General features: G+C 36.2%; 1 protein-coding gene across 1 annotated transcript in view; it reads right to left on the bottom strand.

Annotated features, from left to right (window-relative positions):
• STK33 (serine/threonine kinase 33) overlaps positions 1-27,120 on the bottom strand; it is a gene marked incomplete at both ends in the record, with an annotated part of 28,947 nt that extends 1,827 nt beyond the window's left edge. Inside the window, 11 exon segments of the mRNA XM_082485059.1 lie at positions 5,908-6,005; positions 10,583-10,629; positions 10,975-11,050; positions 18,113-18,143; positions 19,011-19,099; positions 20,114-20,213; positions 20,215-20,253; positions 21,446-21,550; positions 22,829-22,912; positions 22,916-22,929; positions 26,988-27,120. Of these exon segments, the coding sequence (XP_082341185.1) occupies positions 5,908-6,005; positions 10,583-10,629; positions 10,975-11,050; positions 18,113-18,143; positions 19,011-19,099; positions 20,114-20,213; positions 20,215-20,253; positions 21,446-21,550; positions 22,829-22,912; positions 22,916-22,929; positions 26,988-27,120 (816 nt within the window).
• Between the last annotated feature and the right edge of the window lie 352 nt (positions 27,121-27,472).

Raw genomic sequence — 27,472 nt, 5'->3', positions numbered from 1 at the left:
GACACAAATGCAGAGCTATCCAACTACTTATGGAAAATAGAGTAAATTATTTTCTCCATGAACACATCTGACATACAACATTTCAAGCCTGATGAGCACCTTTATTCTGTTAATCTCAGTGGCATATACACCAACTGAAAAACATCAAGGAGAAGGACAGGTTGAAGTTGTCATTTTCAAGAGCTGTTCAAAGCATTAGTCTGGAGTGTCTGAGATTTAGATTTTAGGGGACAAAAGTTCAGTTACCCTATTGGGGGAAAAAAGAAAGATTTTAGGTAACACCAGTAAACTGAGAGCAAGAAATAGAACTGTTAAACTCTTGATGCATTATCAGACATTCAGAATCCAATAAGCTTTCCACAGAAACAATTAAAATGTTGTAGAGCTAAACAGAAAACCTTCAAATTTGGTATGATAAATGGTAAATGGAAGAACAAGATGTCTGGAAATACTAAAAATGCATGTGATAACACGGGGAAAGTTGACAGAGCCAAAGAAAAGCCTCGGTGAATACAGAAAGGCCTTAGAGCATAAAAACAAATCCAATGTAACCACAGACAAGGCAAAAAGGAGCAACTGTCTTGCCTGGTTTCTTGATTTTTCTCTACAGAAGAAAGCTACAGACAATGCTTTTGATTTCATTCAGAGAAATCTTGAATACAACCATCAATTATAAAAGGAGACTGATTCACAGAAATGGAAAATCTAAACATAAAGTATCTCAGATGGAATAAACTTAGAAGGACAGTGATAAACCCACAAAAAGTTACAGATAATGTATATAAAAGGGAACTTGTGTATTAGAAAAATATCATGGAGTACAACTGCTATTTATTTTATTGAGATATGACAGCAGAATGCATTATTTTACTGGAAGGAAAAATGTTGAAGTGGTTTCAAGTTCCATATTTTGTGCAGAGTGAAGGTGTATGTGTATTAAATGCACTTGTCTGGTACATATTTTAGCCCTTATCATTCTTGTCAAATGCCTGCTCTACAGAATCACAGAAAGTGATCCTCTCGCAAGCCATCCAACCTGAATATCATTACTTCAGTCAAGGGAAGAAAAAGCAATGCCATGCTCTAACCCAGCACAAGCCTTTGTCTCCAGGCAAGTTTATACTGTATGTGGAGTCTAGGACTCCTGCAGCTTCAGCAAGTAGTCTGACCATTAGGCTGCTGCACAAAAAGGTTGTATCTCTGCCAGTAACTAAAAGAAAGCTGTGATTTTTACTGCATTCTGTCAGGAAACTGTCTGGTTTGGCTGTAATTCAGCTCCAAACTGCCCACAGCTGCCAATGGAGGGAGGTATAGATTCACAAAAAGATCCAATTTCAGATGGCTGAGAAAATTTAAGATGGGAAAGCGAGAGGCCGCTTTGTTAAAGCAAGAGCTCTGAACAGATTGCTTCTTAGAATCATTAGGCATCCTTAGGCATCTCAGTCCTTCATTGGATCAAATTTTTCAAGTCCTCACATAACTTTGGAAACACACTTAAATAATTTGCAGAACATGTATACATTTACTGAACTGGGATTCTAAGTCAGGCATGGGAGGATTTGGGCTTTAGGCATTTTGTTTGCTTGCAAAAGACAACCTGACCCCAAAAGAAACAAGAAATCACACACACTGTACACATAGATTTTATATTCAGTGTCTTTCTTTTACTGTTAAGTCAAGCATACTCATGTACCTGTAAATTTCACCAAAAATCACAGCAATAACACAAAATTATAAAGCAGAGTTCACCTTCAATGTGCTCAAAATCTCTTCTAACAAAAAAACAGTAGAGCACAGAAAAGAAGAAAAAAACAACCTCAGTATCCAAAAGGAAACACCACCTTCCATTAAATCAGACCTAAGAAAATATCAAATCCTCCTAGTGGGAAGTGAAGAAAATGAGGTAGAGTATTCTTACAGTTAAAATATGTCACAATCCATACAATATATAATATAAGTAGAAAAAAAAACAGAATAGAGTATATTTTAAAAATCTAGCTTAAAGTAATTGGAAATTACAGTATCAAACAAAAATATGTCTATCCATAAAAAATATTTACTATGAAATAAGATTTGCCTTATATTTCATTAATATAATACTCAGTATATAATTAATATACTCCTGCAGATTAAGCAGAAAAAATATGTAGTGGTAACACAATTTTTATGTTTCTTAGAAACTTTAAAATATTCTGCTATTCTGTCATCTTTTTTGCTCTTACTTTTTAGCAGATGTAAAAAGTTAAACATGTCTTGAAAAGTTTTAACTGGTATAAAGATCAGAATAATCAAAACTAGTAACAGAACTGCATTAATTAGTATTTCTGGTAAATAATTAATCATCAACCCTTTGCATAGCCCCCGGCCAAAACTATATATGGTCTCAAACTGACAACACATAAACCTCCAGAGGTATCCGCTAACTTGAATTGAGCTTGAGGTCATTTGTTTAGTTATAAGTACACGGTAACTTTTAAATTAAAATTGTTGTTGTTAAAGTATTGCTCTGGAATATAAAATTGCTGCACCTATGTTTGAAATGCCAGTTTTAATCACACAGAATGACTTGTGACTTCATAAATTTTTGGTACAGATGGTAGGGATTTCCTGGTGGGAGACTGTGGTGCCAAATGCGTTTAGTCCTATGCAGAAGCTCATGTGTCACATGGCACCAAGGGGTTAATTTTTTTACACGCAGAATTCTCTACATGATAATGCACTTCCGTGTTCCCCATCTGGCTATTGTAAAATCACAAAGGCTGTGAAGACACAAGCATGAAGTAGAAACTGGTGTCCTGATTTTCAATGGTGTTGAGTATCTGCAACTCCTACTGAAGTAAGATGGGAGCCACAGGTGCTCAGTGGTGCTGAAAACCAGGCCATATTAGGACATCTTAATGAACATTTGTTAAAGAATTCTGCATAGTGCCACTTATCACTTTAAGTCCCCCTTTATTCTCTTTATACTCCTCTTTTAGAGGTAAAAACCTAAGGTTTTTACTAGATATGGAAAAACATCTAGCTACCACTTCAAACACTGCAATATGTAATACATATGAAAACCATAAGCAGCATAGGAGAATGCAAACAACTGGGGGGTTCAAATGGAACATGCCAATGGAAGGTAGAAGGTACAGAACTACACGGTAGACTCTCCTTCACAGTCTGCCTACTGAAGCTGGGGAATTCTTTGCCACAAGTAAATTTTTGAGTTTAAAGATATTTGGAACAACTGGTGGAAAAAAGCCAACTGAGCTGTATTACCACCACTCTCTTTTGGTTCAGGAAACCCTGGCCAACAAGTGCCTGAAGGCTGGTTTAATATTGCAGTACTGAATGCTTTTTCTGTTCTAATCCCCTAAGCATCTATCCTCGGCCACTGATGATGATGTGACAAAGACCTTTAACATTACCTTGTGTGACCATCCTGGTGTTCTTAGCTCCTTATACAAAATAAATACTTTATGTCAATGAAACAAAAAATGTTATTAAATAAATAAATAAATTGGAAGTGTCAGTAGTGAACAGAGATGGGGATTTATGTGGCAGTAAAAATGCTAAAGAGGTCCCTCAGTATTCAAGAAAACAGGCATAATGGTTAAAAACGTTTTTCAAGAAATTCAGCAGAACTGCACCAGGACACTGGGCACCGCACATGCACGGCACTGATCCCATGGAGCAAGGTCAAACAGGTCCCATCTGCGAGCACAGCAGCTGCATACTGTGTTCACACGCAGCAGATCCAAAGTATCTAATGTTGGAGCTACTGCTCACAGGGAGATGGCTGCCAAAGTCTGCTTTAGAACTGGAGACACAGCAACCCAAGCCTTAAAATGGCACTGAAACTCAGCTCATGCTAATGCGGAGATATTTAAGAGACCAAAATATCTTCTTTCAGTTCTACTGTAATGGAAAACACTGGCCGATCACATACAGGAAAGGCTGAGGCATGAAGGCAAGATCACAGTCTGGAGCACTGTCTCATCCAGAAAGTTTTCCCTTAAGGAAGAAGCTTAAAACTGTGCTAGGAGTAAATCAGCTGAAGAAACATATCGATCCAGTTTATTTCCAGAGCTTATTTCTGATTTTATTTATTTCTGATCAAATAATGTCTGCAGAAGCTGTCCATAACAGCAGACGTCAGAGCGGGCTCCCTGCATGAGGGAATTCTGTCTGCAGTCCACAATGGCCAACTCTCAACATTTAGAAACAATAAAACTTTATGAAAAAATCTAAAATATAGTTCTGCATTGAAACTAATGCTTAAACGTGTTGCACGCATACTGTGAAAGTGCAATGGAAGACAGCTAATGTGGGGTTATATTGGTAGAAATTTTATAGATAAGATAACCAGTCTGCTACCTACTCTTTAAGTGAAGAAAAGCATTGTATATTAAAATCTACTGTGCCTGAAAAGTTGTACAGTATGGAGAGAAGGAACGGTTTACAATGAACTGGCGTACAAGTATCTACAGGGTGGGTTGAAGGAGGATGGAGCCAGGCTCTTTTCATTGGTTCCCAGTGACAGGACGAGGGGCAATGGGCACAAGTTAGAACACAGGAAGTTCCGTTCAAATACACGGAAACACTTCTTTACGGTGAGGGTGACAGAGCACTGGAACAGGCTGCCCAGGGAGGTTGTGGAGTCCCCTTCCCTGGAGATTTTCAAGACCCGCCTGGATGCAGTCCTGAGTAATGTGGTCTAGGCAATCCTGCTTTAGCAGGGGAGTTGGACTAGATGATCTCTAGAGGTCCCTTCCAACTCTGATAATTCTGTGATTCTGTGAACTATGGGAAGGTCTTGTTACATGCGGTTATGTGATCATATGGAATTTGGTCTCAAACTTGATGAATATACATGGTGAAAAGTCATCAAATCACACAGATGGTAGTTTTCTGTATCTTCAGTTTCATGAGGCAAGAACAGTATGGCAGTCATAGTATGGCAGGGCAGAACTGGAAGAAAATTGTCTCATTTTTCAGGCTATTGTAGAGTTACACATTTGCTTGTGGCTACTCTCCCAGACACAGGAATGCACTGAAACTTTGGAAAAAAGCTTCTTATTCATCTCTCCTCAATTAGCAGGAAAGAAGATGTACACTAGTACAGAATGGTTCTATAGTAGATGAAGGGGTGAGGCAAAACCCGGTGTCCATTTTTAATAGAGGAGGTATTTATTCTCACACACACCAGAATATTTTTCAGTGCTTCACAGGCATTTCTCTCTCTACACGGCATTAAAGCCAGCAACGGTAGAAGGTAGGGTTTGCTATCATCAGTGTTATCTTTAAGTAGCAGATATATCTATTCCCTCTGCTTTAACTTCAACTATGAAATAGCGCAACTGTTTCATCAGGCAGCTGAAAGTTCCATGTTCTCACAGTGGCGTGGTCTGCAGCCCAGCCAGGGAGCTGGGAGCTCACAGGTTCCCTTTCCAGCACTACTGTTCATTGCCTTCAAAATGGCCAAATTTCCCTGTAGCTCAATCTTCTGTTTTTAAATTAAAACAAACAAACAAACATCAAAAAACACCCCAAAACCAACAACAACAAAAAAACTTTTATGATACTAACAGGAATGTTGTGAGAATTAATTACGCCTGACCTGAACCCATATTTCCATACTATGTCAAAATATATGTGAAATCAGGTAAAGTTGGTTTGGGTAAGGAACACAGTGTAAAGTTTCTCCTAGTTAACAGGCTTGTCAAAAGTTCACTTGATACAAGCAAAACAGGTAAATAGATTTGGGAGATTTGGATAAGGCCCCTATAAGTGTTTTGTTGTTTGTGTTTTTTTTAATTTTCCTCTTTACTGGGTTCCACTGAGGCAATACAGCATCTTTATATACCAAATAAGTAAGAGCTAGAACACAAGGTGAAGAAGTGATACCGCCTCAAAACTCACTATAATCCACTGGTTATCAAGTAATTCATTAGCTGTGATTTGGTGAGCAGGATCAACTTTCAGAAGTAGCGTCAGTACTTGTGTACAGTTCAGTACAGCTAGGAAAAAAACCCACAGCTTGATACATCTCATTTCTGCTAACAACAACTACATGCATTTTCAACTGAGTGCTTTAACCCAGCAGAGAATATTTTACTTACAATGCTATGAAATTAGTTCATGGTATCATTGATGACAATTTATTTTTAACATCAGTTTTGCTTTTCAGAAAGTGCATACTACTTAAAAGAAAAAAAAAAACTACAAAAAAAAAACCAAAACAAAACAAAACAAAACCTGCTACATTCGTGGAATTCATTGCAATACTGTCAGCATTTATTTTGTGAGAGCATTGTGTACTTATGAGCCACACTAACTGTTTCCCAGACCAGATTTTTATAGCACAGGTCTCCCTTTCTTATTAGTTCAAAAAGCTTTTCTTCTAAGCTTGCTACAAAAGGTGTAAGAAAATTAGGGTCAGTGAACAGATACCTACTATTTTCACTGGTGAGGCAAAAACTATGTATTATGGGATCACTGTGAAATCAAAAAGTTCACAGGACTGGGAAAGCTTCAGAAGAACTCTACAAAAGTGACTCAAGTTCTGAAAAATGTGTCTCTCAGAGAGATTTAAAGCAAAAAGGTTATGAGGTTAAAAGGTGATTTAATCTTGGTCACTGGGTAGCCACATAAGGAAAAGATAATTGATATTATGGGGATTTTTAAAGTAACAGCCAAAGGTTTAACAAGATAGAACAACTGAAGGTAGAAGCTAGAAAAAATTTAACTGAAAATATGGTATTTTGCTATTTTGTCACTGACTCATCCAGATCACTCAGCTAACCGAAAGCTAACCTGTTGCCACCATGTGCACTATTTCCACCGCAGAGGTTTTGTTTACTGCAAACATTTTATACTTATCATTTCTTTTGATTTCATGTTAAAGTGGTATTTTCCACTAAACAATTCAAGAATTCTGGCCTAACAACCACTACATTTCAGTAATAAGAACCATCATTAATTCATGTCCCACTGTTTTTAGACTAGTGAGCTAAAACTCAACTGGGTTAGTAACAATCACAAGAACTGAAAAAACAGCAGAAAGGCAAAACAGACCACTCTCAGTTTAGGTGCTGCTGTTCAAAATGCGATAAACTCAATTCCAGATACTTACAATCTATGAAATACATTCAATTCTCAGTCTAAGTTGCTATTCTTCATTGAATAGCGGTAAATTAAAGTGTGATTCACAAAAAAAATATGGAAGTGTATAATATGCTTTTACTGCTACAAAAGATGCATTTTTCAGAACAAAAACATAAAGCAGAAAATACTGTGATAAAACAAAACATCATTTTTAATTTTTCACTTTATGTTCTGGTATCAAGCTGCATCTCCTTTAGCTACGTAGTGCAAACACTGCCTTGTTTGGTCTAATTTAAACTAAGGTATCAGTAGAAATACGATAATAAAAAAGCAAAGATATCAGAAATGTCAGAAATATTTTAAGACATATCCATAAGCATGCACATTAAAAGTACATAGGTTCATAAAAATCTACTTTGACTGCATTCTTCCCCTGTATCTATTTCTTGTTATTTTGAGTAAAGTATTTGAGTAAATGTGGTATCTGAATGTCTGTAAATTCAATTTACTCTTTCCGTATCATCTGCTTCCATTATGTCAGTTGTATTGTTAATGGTGTGGTAACAGTAACAAAAAGGTAATATATATGAAACTAAAACAAATGCATTCCTTAAAAAAAAGTGTTAATATCAAACCCAGTGTTTAAATTTGCTTTGCATTTGGTTTCAGTGACTATTACTGGTTTTCAACAGAAGTATTAACCAGAAACATCAACTGTATATGTTTATTAGAGAATATACTTTGAAAGTAAATATTGATCTGTGCTTTACTAATCACAGAACAAATGAAAAACTGTATCGTGATCTGTTTTTTCAATCAAAACTAATAAGGACAGATTAAATTTCTAATAGATTTTACATCATGCTATTCATAAACAACTGACACGCAAAAATAATATATCAAATACTTTCAAGAAATAAATATACTTATTTGTGACCAGTTAAAACAAAAAAGAAGCTAACTTCATCAAATAAATTATTTGCATTAAACTATGTTTTTAGTTCTGCTCCCAAAACACAGAGGTAACTACAGAAAATGCAATTGTCACATCCTAGTGAAGGATGCCTGTCACTTTATATCAAAGTAAAATACTCTGGAGTTTCATTCACGTGGCTTTAATTTTTAATTTTAAGGTAAAACACAAAATTAATATTTTATTGCATTTTCCCCAAAACTTTTAATTTCAAAATGTCTTCAACGAAAATTGCTGATTTCTTTTATCCTCCAATTCTCCTTCCAAATCTCCCTCGGGACTTAAATCCACATGGAACTCAATTTAAAGAACAGAAAATGGGAAGAATGCGTTCATTTCAGGACATGATACTGTAAGTATTGGCTGGTGACAATGCCCATTATTCTGTTATGCACAGATAGGACTAAATTCTCTCCAGACTAAGGCAGTGACAAACAACAAATAACTTCAGCTAAAGAAATCAAGTTAAGTAGGTGAAACGTATCACATGGAACCCTGAAAATATGTGAAGAAATTTTCTGTGCCTTTAGAAAGGAGCAAAAAGTACCACATTTTCTTAATAGGTTTCTTATTGCTTCAATGCAGGAAGTAATTTATTAGGCATCCTAGACTTCTTTAGTTGCACAAAGGTTTTCAAGAACTATTGCAGGGGCCAGAGTCTCTGAGCACACTTGGAAGAATGAGCAAGAAATCCAACAGCGTAGATTGCACAGGAAAAAGAAACCCCTGACCCTTTCCAATTAGAGAGCAGCATATGGGGCATACTCTTGGAGTGTGACAGGCAGCAGGACTCTTGCTAGTCTGCTCTCTCAATGTGCTGACATACTTTTGTATTTTAACGGATTTTCTTTTTGTTGGTTACTATTGTGTATGCTTCTATTAGTAGATGTTAAAATAGAAAGGAAACGGAAAGTATAAAGTAGACATCAGTTTAAATTACATATAAAAATCCATCACGCTGGCATTGCCCCATTATGTAGAGGCAACCCTGTGCATTAACATTCATGAAAACAGAGTTCATGAGTCACCTCAGGGCTTACGCTCCCCATATAGGTAGAGACTGAGCCTGTCGTGGCAATAATACCCTTGGTACCAAGATGGAGCATGCCATCTGCACTGCAAAAAGAGCTCTGGCAGCTAGCAAATTACCAGGGAGGCATTAGCCAGAGCCTAGAAGGGTCAAAGTTGTGATGGTAGCAATAATGGCTGTAACAGTACCTTTAAGCCCATTAGAGGAACTCCAGGAGCACAAGCTATTATTCAGGCTGTGAAGAAAAGTAATTTGCAAAACCAGAATTAAAAATCAGAAGATGATCTTATGGCTTTTGTATTAGTATTTTCAAATTAAGCAATAAAAAGGAGCGTGAGAGTATTCTATTAATTCATACACACTATTTTAATTCTTGTGTAGTCAACACAACAAGGGGTGAATTACTGTTACTTTTTTCTGACACTGTTGTGATTACAAAATGCTAATTTTAAAAAATATTTATATTGCTAATTAAAGAAGAAGGTCCGAAGTTCTGCGCTCTGGCTGCAATCAACACAGTTCACTGTTCTGAGTTTTACAAGTTCTGAGCTGTGAATTGTGCTGATTGCAGGCGCTGCTCTGGATTCTTATTAACCAGTCAAACCATCCAATTTCTGCCAAACATTTTATAATATATTCTAATGTATTACATTGTGCAAAACCTACTACTGTGATACAAACAAACATTAATATCATGAAGTACAACAATAAAACTCATTCTGTATCAGCATAAAAATTACGTGCGGATTTTAGAAATTAAAAAAAATAAAAATAAAGGCACTAAAGGTATGAACACTTCATCATGCTGACACAAGAAAAGTAAGCTGATTGTACAGAAAAGAAAATGAGGAACCAAAACAAAGAAAATCTGGAAAAGAGGAGGTTATGAATCTGTGTGCCTGTGTCTGCAGGCTCATGTACAAAGTCTTAAGTGATAAAAGAACTCAGCTGTGTGAAACAAAAGTAAAACAATCACAGGACAGAAATAATAACAACAAATGAAATGGCAAGTGGTAATGTTCTAAAACACTGGCATTAAAGCATCATCTGGGGGCAATTGACAGAAGAAAAAAAACTGAAATTGGGGGAAAAAAGACATGTAAATACAGTATGAAAGAAAAAATTTCCTGCATAAGATACGATGATTTTAGTTGCATCATATGAATGGTAATTTATGTACTTTGCTACAATTTACTTTTAATTGCTGGGGTACCTTTTTATATTATTTAGCTAATTTAGGCAGGATAAGATTTTTTAGAGAGGAATTATTATATTGTAAGTAAGATAAATGTTATAAATGATGAAAGATTTCAATAAAAATATGCATGTACTCTTACAAATGTAAAATTCCATTTCTTCCTCTAATAACATCAGACTAATAAACTTTCAAAGGACACAGACAACCTGTACAGGGAGACCTGGCAGCCCTCAAACATCTCAGTTACAGAGTTACCACACAGACAGAGGTGGAGAAAAAAAGCCCTTACCCTCATTGCATGGTTTGTTCAACCCATTTGAGGATTTGACTAATAATCTGTAAATCAATAAGTTCTCATATATAGATCCAGCCAACATATGAAAAAGAGAGGCCTGAACTCTCAGTTTAGTTTTAGTGTTGTGCTGCAATATTCTGTAATTTTCTGTTATTTCAGGATTATAAAGTGATTCATAAATCAAATACTCATTTTTTAACACTGAACTGTCTCTTTTACTTTATTTTGCATAAAAAATTGTGATGTTTACATACAAGCAATTATAAGAGTTCATTCTTTTGTGAAGGTTTAGCACACAGGTTTATTTTTTATTTCAGTGCAAAATTGCAAGTACTTGTATTATAAATGGGTCTGTACATTTTATATTACTTTTACAAGCTACTTACAGCATGTACATAATGACACCTACGCTCCAAATGTCACACTGTTGGCTGTAGTCATAGGCACTGGTAACTTCAGGAGCTGCCAACCAAGCAGAAAAAATAGTATTAATAATACAAAAAAACCCTTTTAAATGCTTAAACACAAAGCATGAAGAATGTGCTGATGTGGTATAATTTATTCCCATATGTAAAGAGGAACCAACAGCAGATGTTTAAATGAATAATGTACAGACCTTAACAATTCATGCTGATGTGTCCTCACTTTTATCATTTAGCTGTTAAGGGGGTGGTGACATTAGCTGTATGATTAAACTTAGTATTCTTTTTCCCAACAGTAAGTTATTAAAGCAGTATTCATAACACATGGATTTAAAGTACTACAAGACACCATGCAAACTTTTGTTTTTCTCCAAGATGTAAGTGTAGTACATAAGAATACAGGTTTTTTGCAAAAACACAACAGCTTCTGTTTGCACATATTAGCTTGAATCCATCATACGATGAACAAAATCAATACCAAAATACTCTAAAACTTTTCAAAACTATTTATTTATATCCTCAATTAAAAATTCACAAATTATAATCTATTCACAAATCACTTTATATCATTTCAGTCACATGTCAAAAAGATGATGCTTTGAGGACATCTTAGTGATATTTATCTACTATATCATGGGAGATGTAGTTGTGAGTTCACAGCAAAATCTGCAGTCTTCACTTCCAGAATCAATGGAGATGACACAGTTAGCCCCAGCAACGAATGGAAGATAAAAACCTTCATGCAACAGAAGAGGAGACTGACAGAGAGAGGTGTTGTCCCACCAAATCAAAAGGCTTGGTTAACTCTCATCTCAGTTTTTTATGTTTTAGGCAGGTAACAAGCTTTAGATACCTAATTATTATGTCAAGGGACTCAAAACCATTAAGTTAATGGCTTGATAATACCACAACTGGTAAAACAAGACTTCAAAAGAGATTCTTACCATTAGTATTGCCAAAATGGCCAGAACCTACAGTATCATCTTATTTTTAATCAATTGTTTTGCGAATGTTTTAAAACAGCAGTAATTCATGCTATTAACATCCTGGGGAAACTTACAAACTTTTGTAAATATTAGATACTTATATACATAGCCTACAGAAAAAAAAAAAAAATGACTGAATCATGAAGGTGCTATTACTTTTACGTTTCTTTTTTTTTAATTAATAAACCATTCTGGTTAAATTGTGAATTTCCAGAAGTCTTACACACAAGAAGGGAGCATACAAAAGATGGAAATGAAAACAAAAGGAAAACATAAGCATAGAGGGGAAAAATGAGAAAGGAAAAATGAGGAGCAACTAACAAGGGACGTAACTAAATATTAAATAATCTATAAGTATGAGAATAGTAGGCAGACAATGAATAAAGAGGCTAGGTATTGTATTCAACCAAGAATGCAATTGATAGATGATGCTCAGAAGGCAAACGTGTTTAATGTCTTCTTACATCAATCTTAACCAAAATGTCAACTGCGAGCAGGGGAAAGCACAATCAATACCAATGACAAAGGCGCAAGACCTCAGTTTTTTACAGAGAAGCAAAAGGTTAGCAAGTACTTAGGTTGGAAATTTTAAAATCAGCCATAACCGATAAAATTCATTCTAGAGTACTTTAAAAACTGACAAGACTTTTCAGAGCTATTAGCAGTTCAAGAACTATTAGTGGAAGGCAGGTAAAATACTTGAAAATTGAAAAAGGCAATCATGGTATCTAGCCGTAAGAGGGTGGAAAAGCTGGCATCAAAGAATTACAGATGCGTCCCATTAATTTTAATTCTGAGCAAAATACTGGAAATAATAAGCACCTAGAAGAAAACAAAGAGGTAAGTAACAGCCATTTAGCACCTGTCAGGAACAAATCTCCATCTAGCACAGGTTGATGGGCTTCAGGGTTAGAGGAGGAACACTAAATATCCCGTATCTCTATTTTAGTAAGGCTTTTGATACTGATTCACATAACTTTTTTCATAATACTGTCTATATTAAAATATCACAGGAACAATGCACACATGCTTATAGAAAATGCTTCTCAGAAAGTAGTTGTGACTTGTTCATTGCCAAAGTAGAAGGCTGCATCAAGGCATGTTTTGTAGGTGTCTGTCCTGGGCACGATACCATGATAATTGATGACCTGGGTGATCCAAGAGAGAACATGCTTATTAAATCTGAAGTCAACATCAAGCCAGGAATGACTGTAAGTACATTGAAAGATGAGCTCAGAATGCAAACACAAGGAGAAAAGCTGGTCAGGCAGCAGCTCAAGGACTGTCGCAAATCACCAGCCAAAGATGAGTTAACAGTCCCAGTGGTACCAGACAATGCCTCTTCCAGGCAGGATGAGTGTCAAGCAGCCACTCTGGTACAGAACCTCTTTGTGCATGCCCGCCCTTTCTGAGGAGGCCAAGGCCAACACTCCTGCCCTTGTCTGGGTTAGGAGCCTAATTAAATATGCCAGGTGAAAAAAAAGGGCCAACCGCCTGATTCCCAGCGCTTACCTCGTGTTCTTTTACTTGGGTTTCAGAGTCCTTACATAAATTACAAAAAGACAGTCATCACCTGTGTTCTAGCCATAGACCTCAGGTCTGCAGTACACACAAAACAATCCTTCCACTCAGCCCAGCACTGGTGAGGCTTCAACTAGATGTTGTGCTCACTTTTGTATAGTCCCGTTTTGACATAATAGGTACTGAATGGAGCATGGTGAATCAATCACAAAGATCGGAAATGCAAGACAGAACTGAGAAAATTCTTTTTGTTTAGTCTAAAGACCAAGATACCAAGGTAGAAACATGATACCAGATTGCTGAAAATAGAGAAGTGGCTACCTGTTCTTCATATCCATGATGGATAGGGTGAGAAATAATAGTCTGAAAATATGAAGCACACATCCACCTTTTTCCTCAGCCCCACGCATAGGCTCCCACCACCTCCCTTAGGTCAGCTCTAGCAATTATGTGGCTGCAGGTGAGTTAACTGAAAATTTATAATGAAAAAAGTGATTAGATCATGGCCTGTAGGTATAAGTTTAAGCTGATTGTCAAACTGAAGGTTCAGGGCAGACAAGAGGAAAAATTTCCAGGAGGATAACGAAGCATCAGAATAGAGTGCCTGGAAAGATTACAGAGTCTCCATTACTGGAGGTCTTTAAGTACACTTTACACAAATATTCATCAGAAAAGACTTAAGTATAGCTGCTTCTTTCTTCGGACAGAGAAATAAATCAAATGACTTGAGGTCCCTTCCAGTGTTGAGACTCTATGTTTCTGTAATGATTAGTAAATTGGAAAGTAATTTCATCCCATGCAACCCCCTCATTTAAAAAAGTATTTAATATTACTAGTATTTCATCAATCAAAATGTCAGAAGGACTAATTATCTTCCTCCAAAAAGGATTTCTTTTTTGCTTCATTCTGTTATAAGCAAGCTGTGAAATGCATTGCTAGTATATAGGAAAAGAACTTCACAGAATTAAAAAATGAGTGCTGTATTGGATAATGAAGTGAAGTATATATATTACAGCGTGCAGTATAAATCAGAAAAGGGTAAAAATCTTTATATTATGGAATGCAAAGCATTCATTGCCTAAATAAGCAAAGAATAAAAACCTGAAAAGCATGTCCTTTGGACAGGCTACATCATAATTACCTGCTTTCGTGGGTTTTTTTTTCAACTTCCATTTCAACAACAAATAATAATCAGTGTCATACACTGGAATAGACACATTGATTGGATGGAAATATTCTAAGAAAAAAATGGTTTAGAATTTAATCCCAATTTTTAGCTGGAGATTCCTAACGGTTTCTGCAACATGTCAGAAGTTACAAATAGCTTTACATAACCAGAGGGAGGTACTGTGATTCAGCTGGCACTGTTGGCTTTAAAAACATCCAGCAACAGAGAAAAAGCTGCCCTTGTAACAGTGGAATATGTTACTTGCACTGAATTTAACTTAGCAATAATATAAGGTAGATTGAGACAGTCTGAAGACAACAACACGTAGAATGGAAATGCAAAGTGGCTGTTACCTGCATGAAGGGCATGAAAAAGCTCATGAGAAAATAAGAGGAAATTAGTGCTGCATATCACCTACAAGATTATAATGAGTACCTGATGGGCTAGGGGAGCAGGAAGAAAAAAAAAAAAAAAAAAAAAAAAAAACAGTAGAAAAGAAGTGCATGACAATGAACAGTACAACATCATCAAGGAATATCATCAATCAAGAATCCAGACTCCTCTACAGCAACATCTACAATCTGAACAAAATCTTGCCTAACTGCTGCCTTCCTCTGTTGTAGTAGCCATAGAGTTAATTTCATGCAGCCTGTAGCTATTGATTATAAAGCGACTCCCTGCATAACACAGCATGTCGCTGCTTTCACTCTGAAGAGGTACGATCGGCTGCAGGGACCCGCTTACTCATCTCCTTTAGGAAATGGATAATGAGTGGAGCGAGAGCATCCCCTCAAATCAACTGACCCAAGCAGCGATTGGCAGCAGTCCTCAGCTGGTGTGCAACAGTTGTACCTCTTTTCCCATGAGTAGTTGAGAAGAATGGAGTTCTTCTGTCTCTCTTATGCAGAAGGGAGTTTGAAAAGAATTGGTTACGTTGAATTAAAATGGCTCTTTGTATCTCTGATTACCTTTGGCCACCAATGGCACATTTGCAAAAACCACATGCACTTGATTTCAGATTCTTTGGACTGTAATGTCTCCTATCAACTTTGTCTAGGCTTCAAGTATCCATGAACCTTCCAAGGCAGGCTTAAAGGATGGCACAATCTTAAGTGCTATTCAAATTCTCAACCAATGAAGAATTTCAGAGGTTTTGAACTTCCAGAATAGCAAGAAGAAAGGAACATGCATAGGCAAACATACCCCAGAGTTGATTTAAAAGAAATCACTGCTTGTTTTCTTTGGAGCCCCATTTATCTCCAGTCCAGTTCTCTGAACCATTACAGGCAGACTATAAAACCCATGATTATCAAAAGAAACCTGACCAAAAAAAGCACTACTCATCACCTGTACCTGAAAAGCGGATGTAAAGAACCTATGCAGCTGTTCTGCTTACCTACCAGAAATATACACCTCAAAACAACTGTGGAGGCTGATCGAATACACACAATAAAATACAATTATTTCCAAGAGATCTTGAGTCATCCTTAATGTTGTTTGATAGAGGTAGCAGCCAAATCAAAATGGTGATTCCATACCTTTTCAACAAAAGCTACAAATAGCTGAAGAGATGATATTTTTCTGTAGAACAAAGTCTGAGCTAGCAAGGCGTGTACTTTAGCTTCCTTTTCTTGGAGCAGAACTCAAAAAAGGAGAATGAATCCTAACAGAAATTAAGAACACCACTAACATTTGTCCTGTAATTATTTTGCTGGGCGATTTCTTCCACTACCTAACCATTTTTTTTAATATAACTTTTTTTTTCATTGACATTCAAGCTCACATTAAGTATTCTTCAAGGACACAGGGCAAATCCCTGCTGACCACTTTACATTCTCTGTGAATAAAGCAGCTTGGAAAGCCCAACTACAGCAAACCGATGGTAGAGACACTACATTGCTGTGGGCAAGGAGGAATAGAGACAGAAGTTAGAAGGTGAAGATAAATACAACCAAGTTGCTGATAAATCAGAATGTCACTTGTTAAGAACCTAAATGAAAACCTAGACTGTCACATGAACATGGACAACTCGTCAACTGATGGCTACAGCATGCTCTCAGTGGGTCCGTTCCTCCTCACAGCTGTCAGGACACGTAGCAGCGGGAAAGACAAATGGCTGGAAATGTGCCTCCTTAATCTCCACCAGAAAGAGATGATGCTTGGCATGGCTGAAACCCAACTAAGCAGCAGATCTTCCCCCACCACCACCCTCAGGGCAGCGTTTCAGGGCCAGCCACTCAGTGGGTCAGCATCTTTGGACCACTAAAATTTGCATCTCATATTATATTGCACAAATGCATTTGTGCTTGTCCACTACACTGATATGGATTCCCCTGTCTCTCAAGCTGGTCTTTAAGAAAAAGACCATGCAAAATGAAAATTTCACTTCCTGGAGGCAGTTTTCTGTTTGCTGTTCTGTTGGTCCAAACCAGACGTCAGTGTACACCACCAGCTCCAACATTCAACCAAAAGGTGATGGCTAGAAAATCTTAACTAAAACCAGAGAATGCTACTTTTTCTTTCGTTTAAGATGAACCAAACTAATTTTATTCTAGAATAGAATGAGCAAATTGAGAGAGAGCAAGAATACACCCACATTTAGAAACACTAACTTTTTTCTCTTGTCCATTTATAATCCTGGAATTCACTGGAACAGACATTTGTGTGTTCACCCTCTCCCAATCCTCAAAAAAATCTTTATATTTGGCAAAGTTTTAACTACAAAGCTGGGGTGGTTTTGAGGGTTTTGGGGGGGTTGGTTTTGTTGGTTGTTTTTTTGTTTATTGTTTTTTTTTTTTTAAAAAAAAAAGCAAAATCAAGAAACTTATTTGCTCCTTTTCATGTTACTGGTGTCTGTGAGTGAAAACTACTTCCTCAAGTTTACATTAGTTAACAGATTAGGAAGTATAAAATTATTGCATTTTGTCTCCTCACCCTTTTAAGCACCACGTATTTGAGATATTAGTGAAATGAAAGTGAGATGAAATGGGACCAAATTACAGTTGCCTCTAAAAGTTACCTGTAAGGGGACAAAGTTAAAGTCTGTACCTTTCAATCAACTGTCATGCTATAAGCAGCACAATATCAAAGCCCTGGAACTAAGAAAAGTTGTTTTAAAATATTAGAGTCATGCTGTACACGATGATGAAATAAGTGAGGTTTTGTCACAAATTTAGTATTTCTGCATTCCAGGATATTACAATTCAACCACTGCACTTTTCTTAACAGGAGGAAAAATGGCAGCAGGGGAAGGTAGCAGCTCCTATACATTAGTAGCCCCTTGCAGGCTTTTTGGGTGTCCTAGAATCAATTGTCATTACCTAAACTCACTTTGTTCTTCCCTTCCCCAAGTGACAAAACCATGAGAAGTTCTGATATTCGAAATGCAATATGATATTAAAAAAAATAATAATAGAAAATCACTCACAGCATTCTTCCATAGAGGTATAACACTCCACCTATCCACAAAAAGCAAACTGGAAACCTGATTATTTTCTTTCAGAGAGCCACATTTCCTCACAAAAAATTACTTAAACTCTGTCTTTTTTGGTGCAAAAAACTGGAAGCAGTCAGGACCCATATAAGAAATATAGCAAACACAGTTCTGTACTCTCAGTTTCTCCCATTGTGAATTACTCAGTTGTCCACACCCTTCAGTATCTGAAATGTTTCTCAACATGGGCTTTTCTACCCAAGACAGTACATTCAAGATCCAATAATTCAGTTCTACAAGGTTATTTTAGAAGCTGCCTACATTTTCACAGTAATTACTACTAAGACAGCAAATCAGTAATGGATAAATAGCATATGATTTATTAAGCATCAAAGACTTTTCTTTTAGTAAAAAGATGTAAGCATATGGCACATTGTGTTTAGGTAGTAAATATTTATTAATGTCAAAAGAATCTTATAATATATTTGTATTTCAATCAAGGACACAGTCTAAATAGCCTAAATACTAGCCAATTTGTATTAAATCGACAATATTCCTAATTTAAAAATTAATTACATCTTACAGGATCTGCTGGCTTCCTGTAACTAACAGCTTGGGACTGTACTAATGTAGATCTAGATGAACAAGGTATGGTTACTTTAAGTCTTTTTTTTTTTTAATTGATCTGGAAATACACTTACCTTTCTTTTTTTTTTTAAAAAGCCTTTTTCAGCAGTGGCACTTAGCTTCCAAAATGATTTTTTTTCCCCCTAATAACACCATTTAGTAGCTCATTTCAAAGCTGCTAATAGGTATCAAAGTCAGGTCTCCCAGTAATACGTGGATATTAAAACCAGTTCTTGAAGCAGAACTGCTACAATTGTCGTCTTACCTTTATATTTAATTTCATTTCATTTGCTTCGTTGATGTCACTGCTTTTAACTAAAATGTTTTCCAGTTTTAGATCTCTGTGAACAATATCTGCCAAGAAAGAGTAAGAAATAAAATGTTATCAGTTGCAGTGAAGATATTCTGACAGAAATGTTTTAAACTCTTTCGACTGAGTAATTTCTTTGATCAATTCCAGTGCATTTTACTCTGAACTACTGGAAGCCTAACCAAAAGCATACTTTCCATTTCACTCAGGGAGTCATATAAGTATTTCAAATTTTCAAATCTCATTCTTCCCCACAATCCTGTAATAAAGGAAAAAGTTCATATTGGTTCACTCTTTAATATCAGTAGGTCACCTGCCATCATCTAACAAAAACGTAGTGTTTATATTGTATAATTATAAAATTTGCACGTTTTCATACCTGCAGTTCATTTTCTTATCCAAAATCAATAGAAGCTTTTGCCCTTCCAATGAGTACACAGAAGAGACAAGGCTCTAAACAAGGTACCATTCCATAACCCTCTATATCGCTGTGGAAAGAAATGAAGAATTCCTAGTAGTAGTATGCTGTAACAGAGATTAATAATTTCTGTGTAAAAAGCTCCAGAATTATTCACAATCCAATTCTAAATCTTTGGTCAGGTAGGTAAAGTCTATTGTGGACTAAGCAGAACTGTAGTGCTTCTATGTGGTGGATGAAAATGCTGATGTTTACTGAGTCCTAAATGCAAAACATACCGTTAAGAAGTATCAGAAACAACCCACTTCTTGTTTGTTACCTCCTGTAATAGACTATACACTTAACAACTAAACTAAGTTAATGTTATAATGCAAAGCAGTTGCAAGTTAGTAATACATGTTATTTGTAGCTGGTATGGAAAGAATAAGAAAAGAAAAGAAAATATGGTAGCAGTTATTGCATCTGCAAGAAAAATAAAGTTTCAAAAAACATTAGTGTAGTAAATTTTACTTTTGCTTTACTGGACTATCTTTATACTATGAAATAAATAATAGATAAGAATAGCAATCAGTAATTGTTGTTAAATGTATGAACATTCAAAATCAATGAACATATGGGAGAGATAGAGGAGCTTAATTATCATTTTTGTGAAGATACGCTATTGCTGAAGCAAGACTCTGAATGATGTGCCTTGTCTCATTTTCTGTAAAATGTCCTTTACTACAAATAATTTTTTTTAAGTTCTCCATCCTCACGTAGCTCCATTACAAGATACATCTGCTAATGTTAATAGAGAATGTAATGATTTTGTTATTTCTGAGTTTAGTTTCTTCTAATGTAATAACAATGTGTATAATTAATAGCAGTGCTCCAGCTGCAGTGATGACTTAGAACCCCAAGGCACTTAGTATTTTATAAACAGAAGACAAAAGACAATTGACCTGCCACAAATATCGCCAGTGCTTGCTACAAGAAACTCTCAAGCTTTCAAAACACTTACACTTTAAAAATGTATAAAAATACTATGATTTCAAAACAAAGACTAAGTATGGATTTAGCTTACAGCCTTTTCCATTCAATGCATCATCAATGGCTTTTACAGAAAGCTTAAGTACCAACATTTGAAAAAATACAAAATGCAACTTCTCAGCAACTAGGAATGAAAACTATAATACGTTACTCAAATAAGACTTGTGACCAATTCAATACCCCAACAAAAAAAAAAACACACTCACAGCTAACAGTGAATACTTTTTTGCGTGTGTTACTGCAATATTTATAATATGGTGCTGTCATCATAAAGTCTGGAGAACTTTTCTGTTCAGCTTAGCAATAACACCTTTCCAATAAGTAACACAGTAAGTTAAAGACAGAATAGTAGCAATTTGACCTCAAAAATGTGATTTCCACTATGCCTTGGTTTGATAACAGTTACTGAAACAACAGACATCTATAAACAATGTAAAGACATCGACTGATGTTTCCCCTTGTTAGAAATGCTATAGACACACAAGAGGACCACCTTCCTTACAGAGCACTACAGCAACGAAGCAGAGGAATTTTCATGGTGACTGTATTTAATTATTGTTGCAATAGTTCTTAGTAGAATAGGGAAAAAAAGAAAGATATGAGACTTGGAAGAAGGAAGAAATAAAAAGCCTGTAGTAATTGTCTCTGGCTATCAGAGACTGGCAAACAAATCAGGCTTAGTCAGGTATTTCCCTTGACGTAAACTGTTTTTGTCCTCTGTTGAACTGCTAGTTTATATTACTAGCAACAGTGGCTTAGCAGGAATTTAGAGAAAAGTAAACTATAAATATTTCCACAATGTTTTGGTCAAGAGCTGTAAGATTTGTGTCAAATTACAAAATTGTTAAATAAAATGTATGATGAGTTACCATAGAACAGAGATGGTTCTTTTGTTTGTTCGTTTTTCAGTCTACTGACACTAGTGCAAGTAATGAAATCTTACCTTTGGTGTCTCAAACAGCTCTTCCAAGTCTATTATATGATCACGGTTCACTCTTTTTAAGACGCTCACTTCCTGTTCAAGTAGCTTCATAGCAGAAATTCCACCCTTAGTTATTGACGGGAAACACATTTTACAAACATCACATTTTTTTTTTCAACAATAACTGTTTTTTAAAAAGGATATTTTAAAGACATTAATCGGTCTTACACTCAGAAATATGACTACCAATTAAATATTAGTGTATTTCAAGATTGCTTGCATTGATCTAATAAATATGGCCTGTAACATCTTGCTGTCTTAAATACACAATTCCATGAAATATTCTGTAAGCCTTCAAGTTTGAGTAGTGTGAAAATGGTTGTGATCGTATGCAACCTTTTTCACACTATCTAAACACACCATGAAACAAAAATTAAAAAAAGACTTTGCTTTAACAGACTAGGTGATGTTAAATAAGCATCTAAAATTAGCAAAAAAAAAAAGATGTTGGGACAATGGAGTTAAACTAAATGTAATTATTCACATTGGAGTTGGCAAGCTCAGTGGAGATAATACCCACGATCTCACAAATATATTAATGACACCAAATGAGGAAAAAATTATTTTACAGAGCACCAAGCATCCCAGTACCCACCAATGACATGATGGATCTGTGTGGCATCAATGAGATGAAACAATTCAATCTATCCTACATAAGAGTATCCCATTTAAACATAATCATACCCAGTACTGCCACAGCTGCCATGTGCTAACAATGACTGAAGTGCAGTATTTTTCTAACTTGTTAAAGAAAGCAAAATTTAAAGGAATTTATTATTGCCAATTTAACAGTTTGAAAAGTTTAGAATATCAAGAAGAACAAAATAATGTGTCTGATGTTTCACCTGGTAAATTGTGAGTTTCAGGATTCATCATGCAGCCACAAAACTTTAGGCGTAAAGTTGTACCATTATATTCATGCTGACTTGTGAATGTAAGACTTTGTGTTCCTAATTTATACCTTACATTATTTTTAAAAACAAATACTGAAAAAAGAAACACCTTTCAACTGCATATGTTCTTTGATCAGATTTGGATAGTTTGGAATGAAACTTCTTTTCAATTATTCTTTCATGAAGGAATAAGAGCCCTAACTTACATAGTTAGACAACAGAGTTCGAGTATTTTAAAAACTCATGCTGCTTCTAGGTTCTGCTACAGGAACAATGACTAAGAGACAAAATAATACCTGAAAAAATGAGAATAAACATCTACATAGGTGAAAAGAGAAATTCTGGATCTAATATGACATCTTGGTGCTCAAAGAGAGACTGGAAACAAAAAAAAAGAAACATCCGATCATAAGAAAGCTAACAACAAATCACCTATCTACATGATATTTACCTTTCTCCTCTTTCTGATGACCCATTTTTTGCCAATAGTCCTCTGTTTTACTTCAGTTACCACCCCAAAGCTGCCTTGTCCTATTTATCTTCCAAAAGAATAGATTTAATAAAGAAACAGATAACCATAAAAGAATAACTGCAGCTTTTAAAAAGTTTTAAGATAATATATTTATTATCCATGAAGTAAACTTACCTTTCAATCAAATGTTTAAAAGATGTTTTTAATAGCAGAGAAGCAACCTAATTTTTCAACAAAATTATTTATAGATTTTTCTACTATGGTTCAGTCTTCATGCATGCTTAACCTAAGTTTTAGGCCCAGCAACTTGTAGAGTTCTGTATGAGTTTTCTACTTCACTTGCAGAGTACCATGAGCTATCGCCATAATAACCATGATCCCAGAGAGTAACAGGTAAAGTGCAGTTTTGGAATATTAAGAACAATGTGGTCAGCGCGTAAAGAAATTGCTAGCATAGTTTTGACTTAGAACAGCAACATGAATAAAAACATGACTTTGGAAACAAAATACCTACAAAGTCTAATTTGTGGTAAGACTAAAGTTCAGAAATGTGCTTATCTGTACAAATGCCTGTACACAGAGCATGTTGACCACAATTCAACACCCACAGCAAACACTCTGTGACATTGTCCCTGCCAAGGGGGCAAAGTCCACCCAACTTGTCTCCTCACCCATCTCAATGATCTCATGCTACCATTTGTGTCTCCCTGGAATTCTGTCATTGCTATCTAGGAATTCCTCTCTTTACTTTCCATGAAATTCCCATAAGCTTTCTGGGAAATTCCCTTTCTGCTTTCTAGGAGTGCCCATCCCCACCCCAAAATGTGCTTTGTAGATATTTACCTCATTCTTTCTAGGAATGCACTCCACTACTTTCCAGAAATACCTCTCTGCTTTCTAGGCATTAACCTTCAACTTTCTAGGAAATTTTCATGTCCATAATTTTGCACATGATTTCTGGGAATTCCCCCTTTGCTTTATAGGACTTATTCATGTGCTTTCTGGGAATTCACACTCCAGCTTTCTAGGAATTTCAAGTGTGCTTTCTAGAATAGCCCTCCTTTGGCTTTCTAGGAATTCTCTGGGTGCTTTCCACCTTTGCAGGTGTTCTCACACCCCACCCTGCTCTCCTCCTTTTTCTACCTTCCACTTTCTAGAATTCCCCCCGTGTTTTCCATGAATACCCTCTCCACTTTCTAGGCATTCCCATTTTGCTTTTCAGGTAATCTGCTCTGCAGTTGTTTCCCCCTATGTGCTTCCTAGGAAATCCTGCTCTGCTTTCTAGGAATTCTGTCCCTACTTTCTGGGAATTTACCTTGTGCTTCCTAGGAAATTCCTTTGTGGCTTCCCAGTTTCCCACTTGCTTTCCACAAATTCCCACCACCCAAATGCTTTCTAATAACTCCTCCTCCTGCTTTCTATGCATTCCCTCTACTGATTTACAGAAATTTCACCACGTGCCTTCTAGGAAACACCTCCTGGCTGTGTAGACCTCCCTCTGCTTTCTAGGAAATTTTCCATTCACTTTTTCCAGGAAGTTTTCCATATGCTTACTAAGAAAGCCCACCTCTACTTTGTAGGAACCCTCCCCACTGCTCTCCAGGAACTACCCTCATACGTTCCAGGAAATCGTCTCCATTTTCTAGGAAATCTCTCTTCTGCTTTCCAGGAATTTACCTTGTGCTTTCTAGGAAACTTTCCATGTGCTTTCTAGGAAGCATTCCCGTTGTTTTGTAGGAATTTATTTTTCCCCTTTATTTTTCACATATTTATCTCGGTTATCTGAAATTATGTTTGTTCCAAAATGTTTTGCCGAGTAGGACACTTTGTCTTTGCTAGAGGTACTACAAAGGTTATGAAGGGAACAAGAGTGGGAAGCAAATTCTTAAACTGCAGCAGCTGATGGGATAATCTGCAGAGGGTGGAAATCAACACAAGGAAATGCTTGGCTTGCCTCATCCACTATTGAACAAATATCCACTGACTTCTCTGGTCAGCCTGGGGTAATAAGGACTCTGCTAGCGCTTCAGCTACTGAAACAGTGAGTGGATAGTGGTAAATAAAACAAGAAAAAACCTTCCACCTTCCACAATGCCTGTGGCTTCGGAATTGCAAAAACTGTCTGCAATTGAGAATTTACATATTGAGAACTGTTCTTAATAAAGTTGCACTCCCTGAACGTAATACTGAAAGAAAAGCATGTTTCACATAAAGAGTGTCATTTAATCAACCTTTCGCATGCATTTTCATAAAACGCCTATGAGATCTAAAAGTGGATACTGTTTAGATGCCAGCAACGAAATAAGCAACTAGAGAGCTACTACAAGTTCAATTGCTAGGGGTAATAAAGGTGACTATCCAATATAACGTGGTACTGTTCTTGCGGTATCACAAATATCTATGGCTACACATCTCTAACTTTCTTGTTGAGACTGTGTGCCCTCCTACTAACCACATTTTCCACATAATTCACAAAAGCAAATAATTGGTTTTATATTCAGGTGTGACTAATTAAGTATGATAGTTACTTTATACCCATGTATTTGAATATAAAGAAATGTATATGTAGAAATGCTACTTGAAAGGGGACCCATTTATGTTCATACCCAAAACAATGGATTTTATTCTGAAATATCAGTTTCAGTGCTTTTTTTGATTTTCTTTTCACATGTACATGTAATACAAACTCCTCCAACAAAAGCTTTTAAAGTTTTTAACCAAACAATTTTAAGGCCTACGATATTAAAGAAGGGATTATGATACAAGATAAATACGTCCCCACCAATGTGTTAACTACTGCAGGAATGATAGAAAGAGACTGTACATTGATAAGAATGAACTACAGAGAAACTGAAGACAATCAACGTCAAATCCAACTTCTGCCTAATTTTTTTCCCCTGCTATCATTAGTATAGTATTACCATTTACACACTGTTACTTAGCTGAAGAGTACCATGTTTGAAAGACACCAGGGTACAAGTGAGTGGTAGTAAAAACAGAAAATTGCTCCCCACATGCAAACAGTGACTCCTAAAACAAAGGCTTGATTTTGAAAATATGATGAACATGCGAACTGCACTAACTTCAACTGAATGTGTGCATTCCCTGTATTTCTAACAATCAAGTTAGTTGTACTATTCAACAGAACTGTAAAGCATGGGACCTCAAAGGTCAATTCCTCAGGGGTTGAGTCAACAATTAATCCAAGTTCAGAAAAGACTGAGCATGTATTCATGGACCATGGAATGGATTAACTAATTGGGCATCGCCTGATTATTTCTGACATGGACTTAATAGAGTTTTACTTATTCTTTATTTTTTTCCCTACATAGTTACACAGACCTAGATCCTTAGACTAATTTGTAACTTTACAGGCTATAAACATAACCTAACATATGTTAAGCTACTTGTAGGACTAATACTCCCTTTAGAGCATGCATTTCGTAATCAGTTTATGCAGTGGTAAGAAAATATATCTGTTGGGTGTGCAGATAAACCTTCTGCATGAATTGACTCAATCTTAAGAATTAAAGCATGGTATCACCAGATAAATATCACTACATACCACTACACCATTTCAAAACATTACGTAATTCATCCCATCTATTGTATTACCTTGAGGTAAACCAATAATGCTAAATGTCTAAAGAAAGAAACAGTTTTTAAAAGTTCAACATTTTAAGTTCATTTATTCAACACCTCTTCCAATGAATGGATTCTTTCAAACATTGAAAATCTTCTGCTGTGGAATTCCTGTCATGCCTACCTGGTGTAACTACCCCTCTGTGTTTTCATGAATTTCTTGGAACCCAGCACTTGCTATAACCACTGAAAATAACATCAAGTTGTTATTAGGTGCAAGAGTTCAAAAACATTATCTGTGGAGGAGATTTTACTCTCTTACATAATACTTTAAATAATTCCTTGGGAAATATAATCCTTGCTTTACTTCAGAGAAATGAGCATCAGTAACTGTAGAATATAAAGAAATACCTACACTTGAGTACAAACTTCAAAATTACATAGCAAAGAAAGATAGGTCTGATTCCAATTTGCTTACCTCCTCTGTGCATGCTGGACCCTTCAAAAGGTGAGTCTATTTGTTATCCTCTCTGCCACTGGCTGCTTGGCTGGATGCCTCTGCTAAAGCATCTCCAGAACGCGTGGGATCTTTGTTGCGATGGGGTCAAAAAAAATACAACATTGCTTGCTTCAAATGAAGCTGAGCACACAGTACATTTTATGGTCTTCCCCTCACTGCTTTCAGCCATCCGTTCAGTCTTATATAGGTTCTGCCCAGAGCAAATAAAAGCACAGAGACTGGCAGGAACATGTCCACTGCTTGAAGAAACAGAATAAAACCTGAGAGATGAGGGGGCTGGTGGAACACAAAAGCCTTGTATTCTAACTACAGCTGTCTGCTGCACTGACAAGGAAGTAGATTGGTATAACACAGCATACTGGTTTGGACAGCGGATCTGCAAAAAACAGAAAAAACATAGTCAAAAGTGATACTTCAGCTTGTCTATCTACAGATTGCTGGTTGCATTCAGAGATGGAAAAAAAGCATTTTTTTCCACCAGAGAGTTCAAAACTGTAATATATTTTTCCTTCGAAACAAAT

The sequence above is a fragment of the Vanellus vanellus genome, assembly GCF_965231255.1.
Source record: "Vanellus vanellus genome assembly, chromosome: 6".
Classification (NCBI taxonomy): domain Eukaryota; kingdom Metazoa; phylum Chordata; class Aves; order Charadriiformes; family Charadriidae; genus Vanellus; species Vanellus vanellus.
The sequence above is the reverse complement of the archived record's forward strand: the minus strand, read 5'-3'. Positions and strand labels throughout refer to the sequence as shown.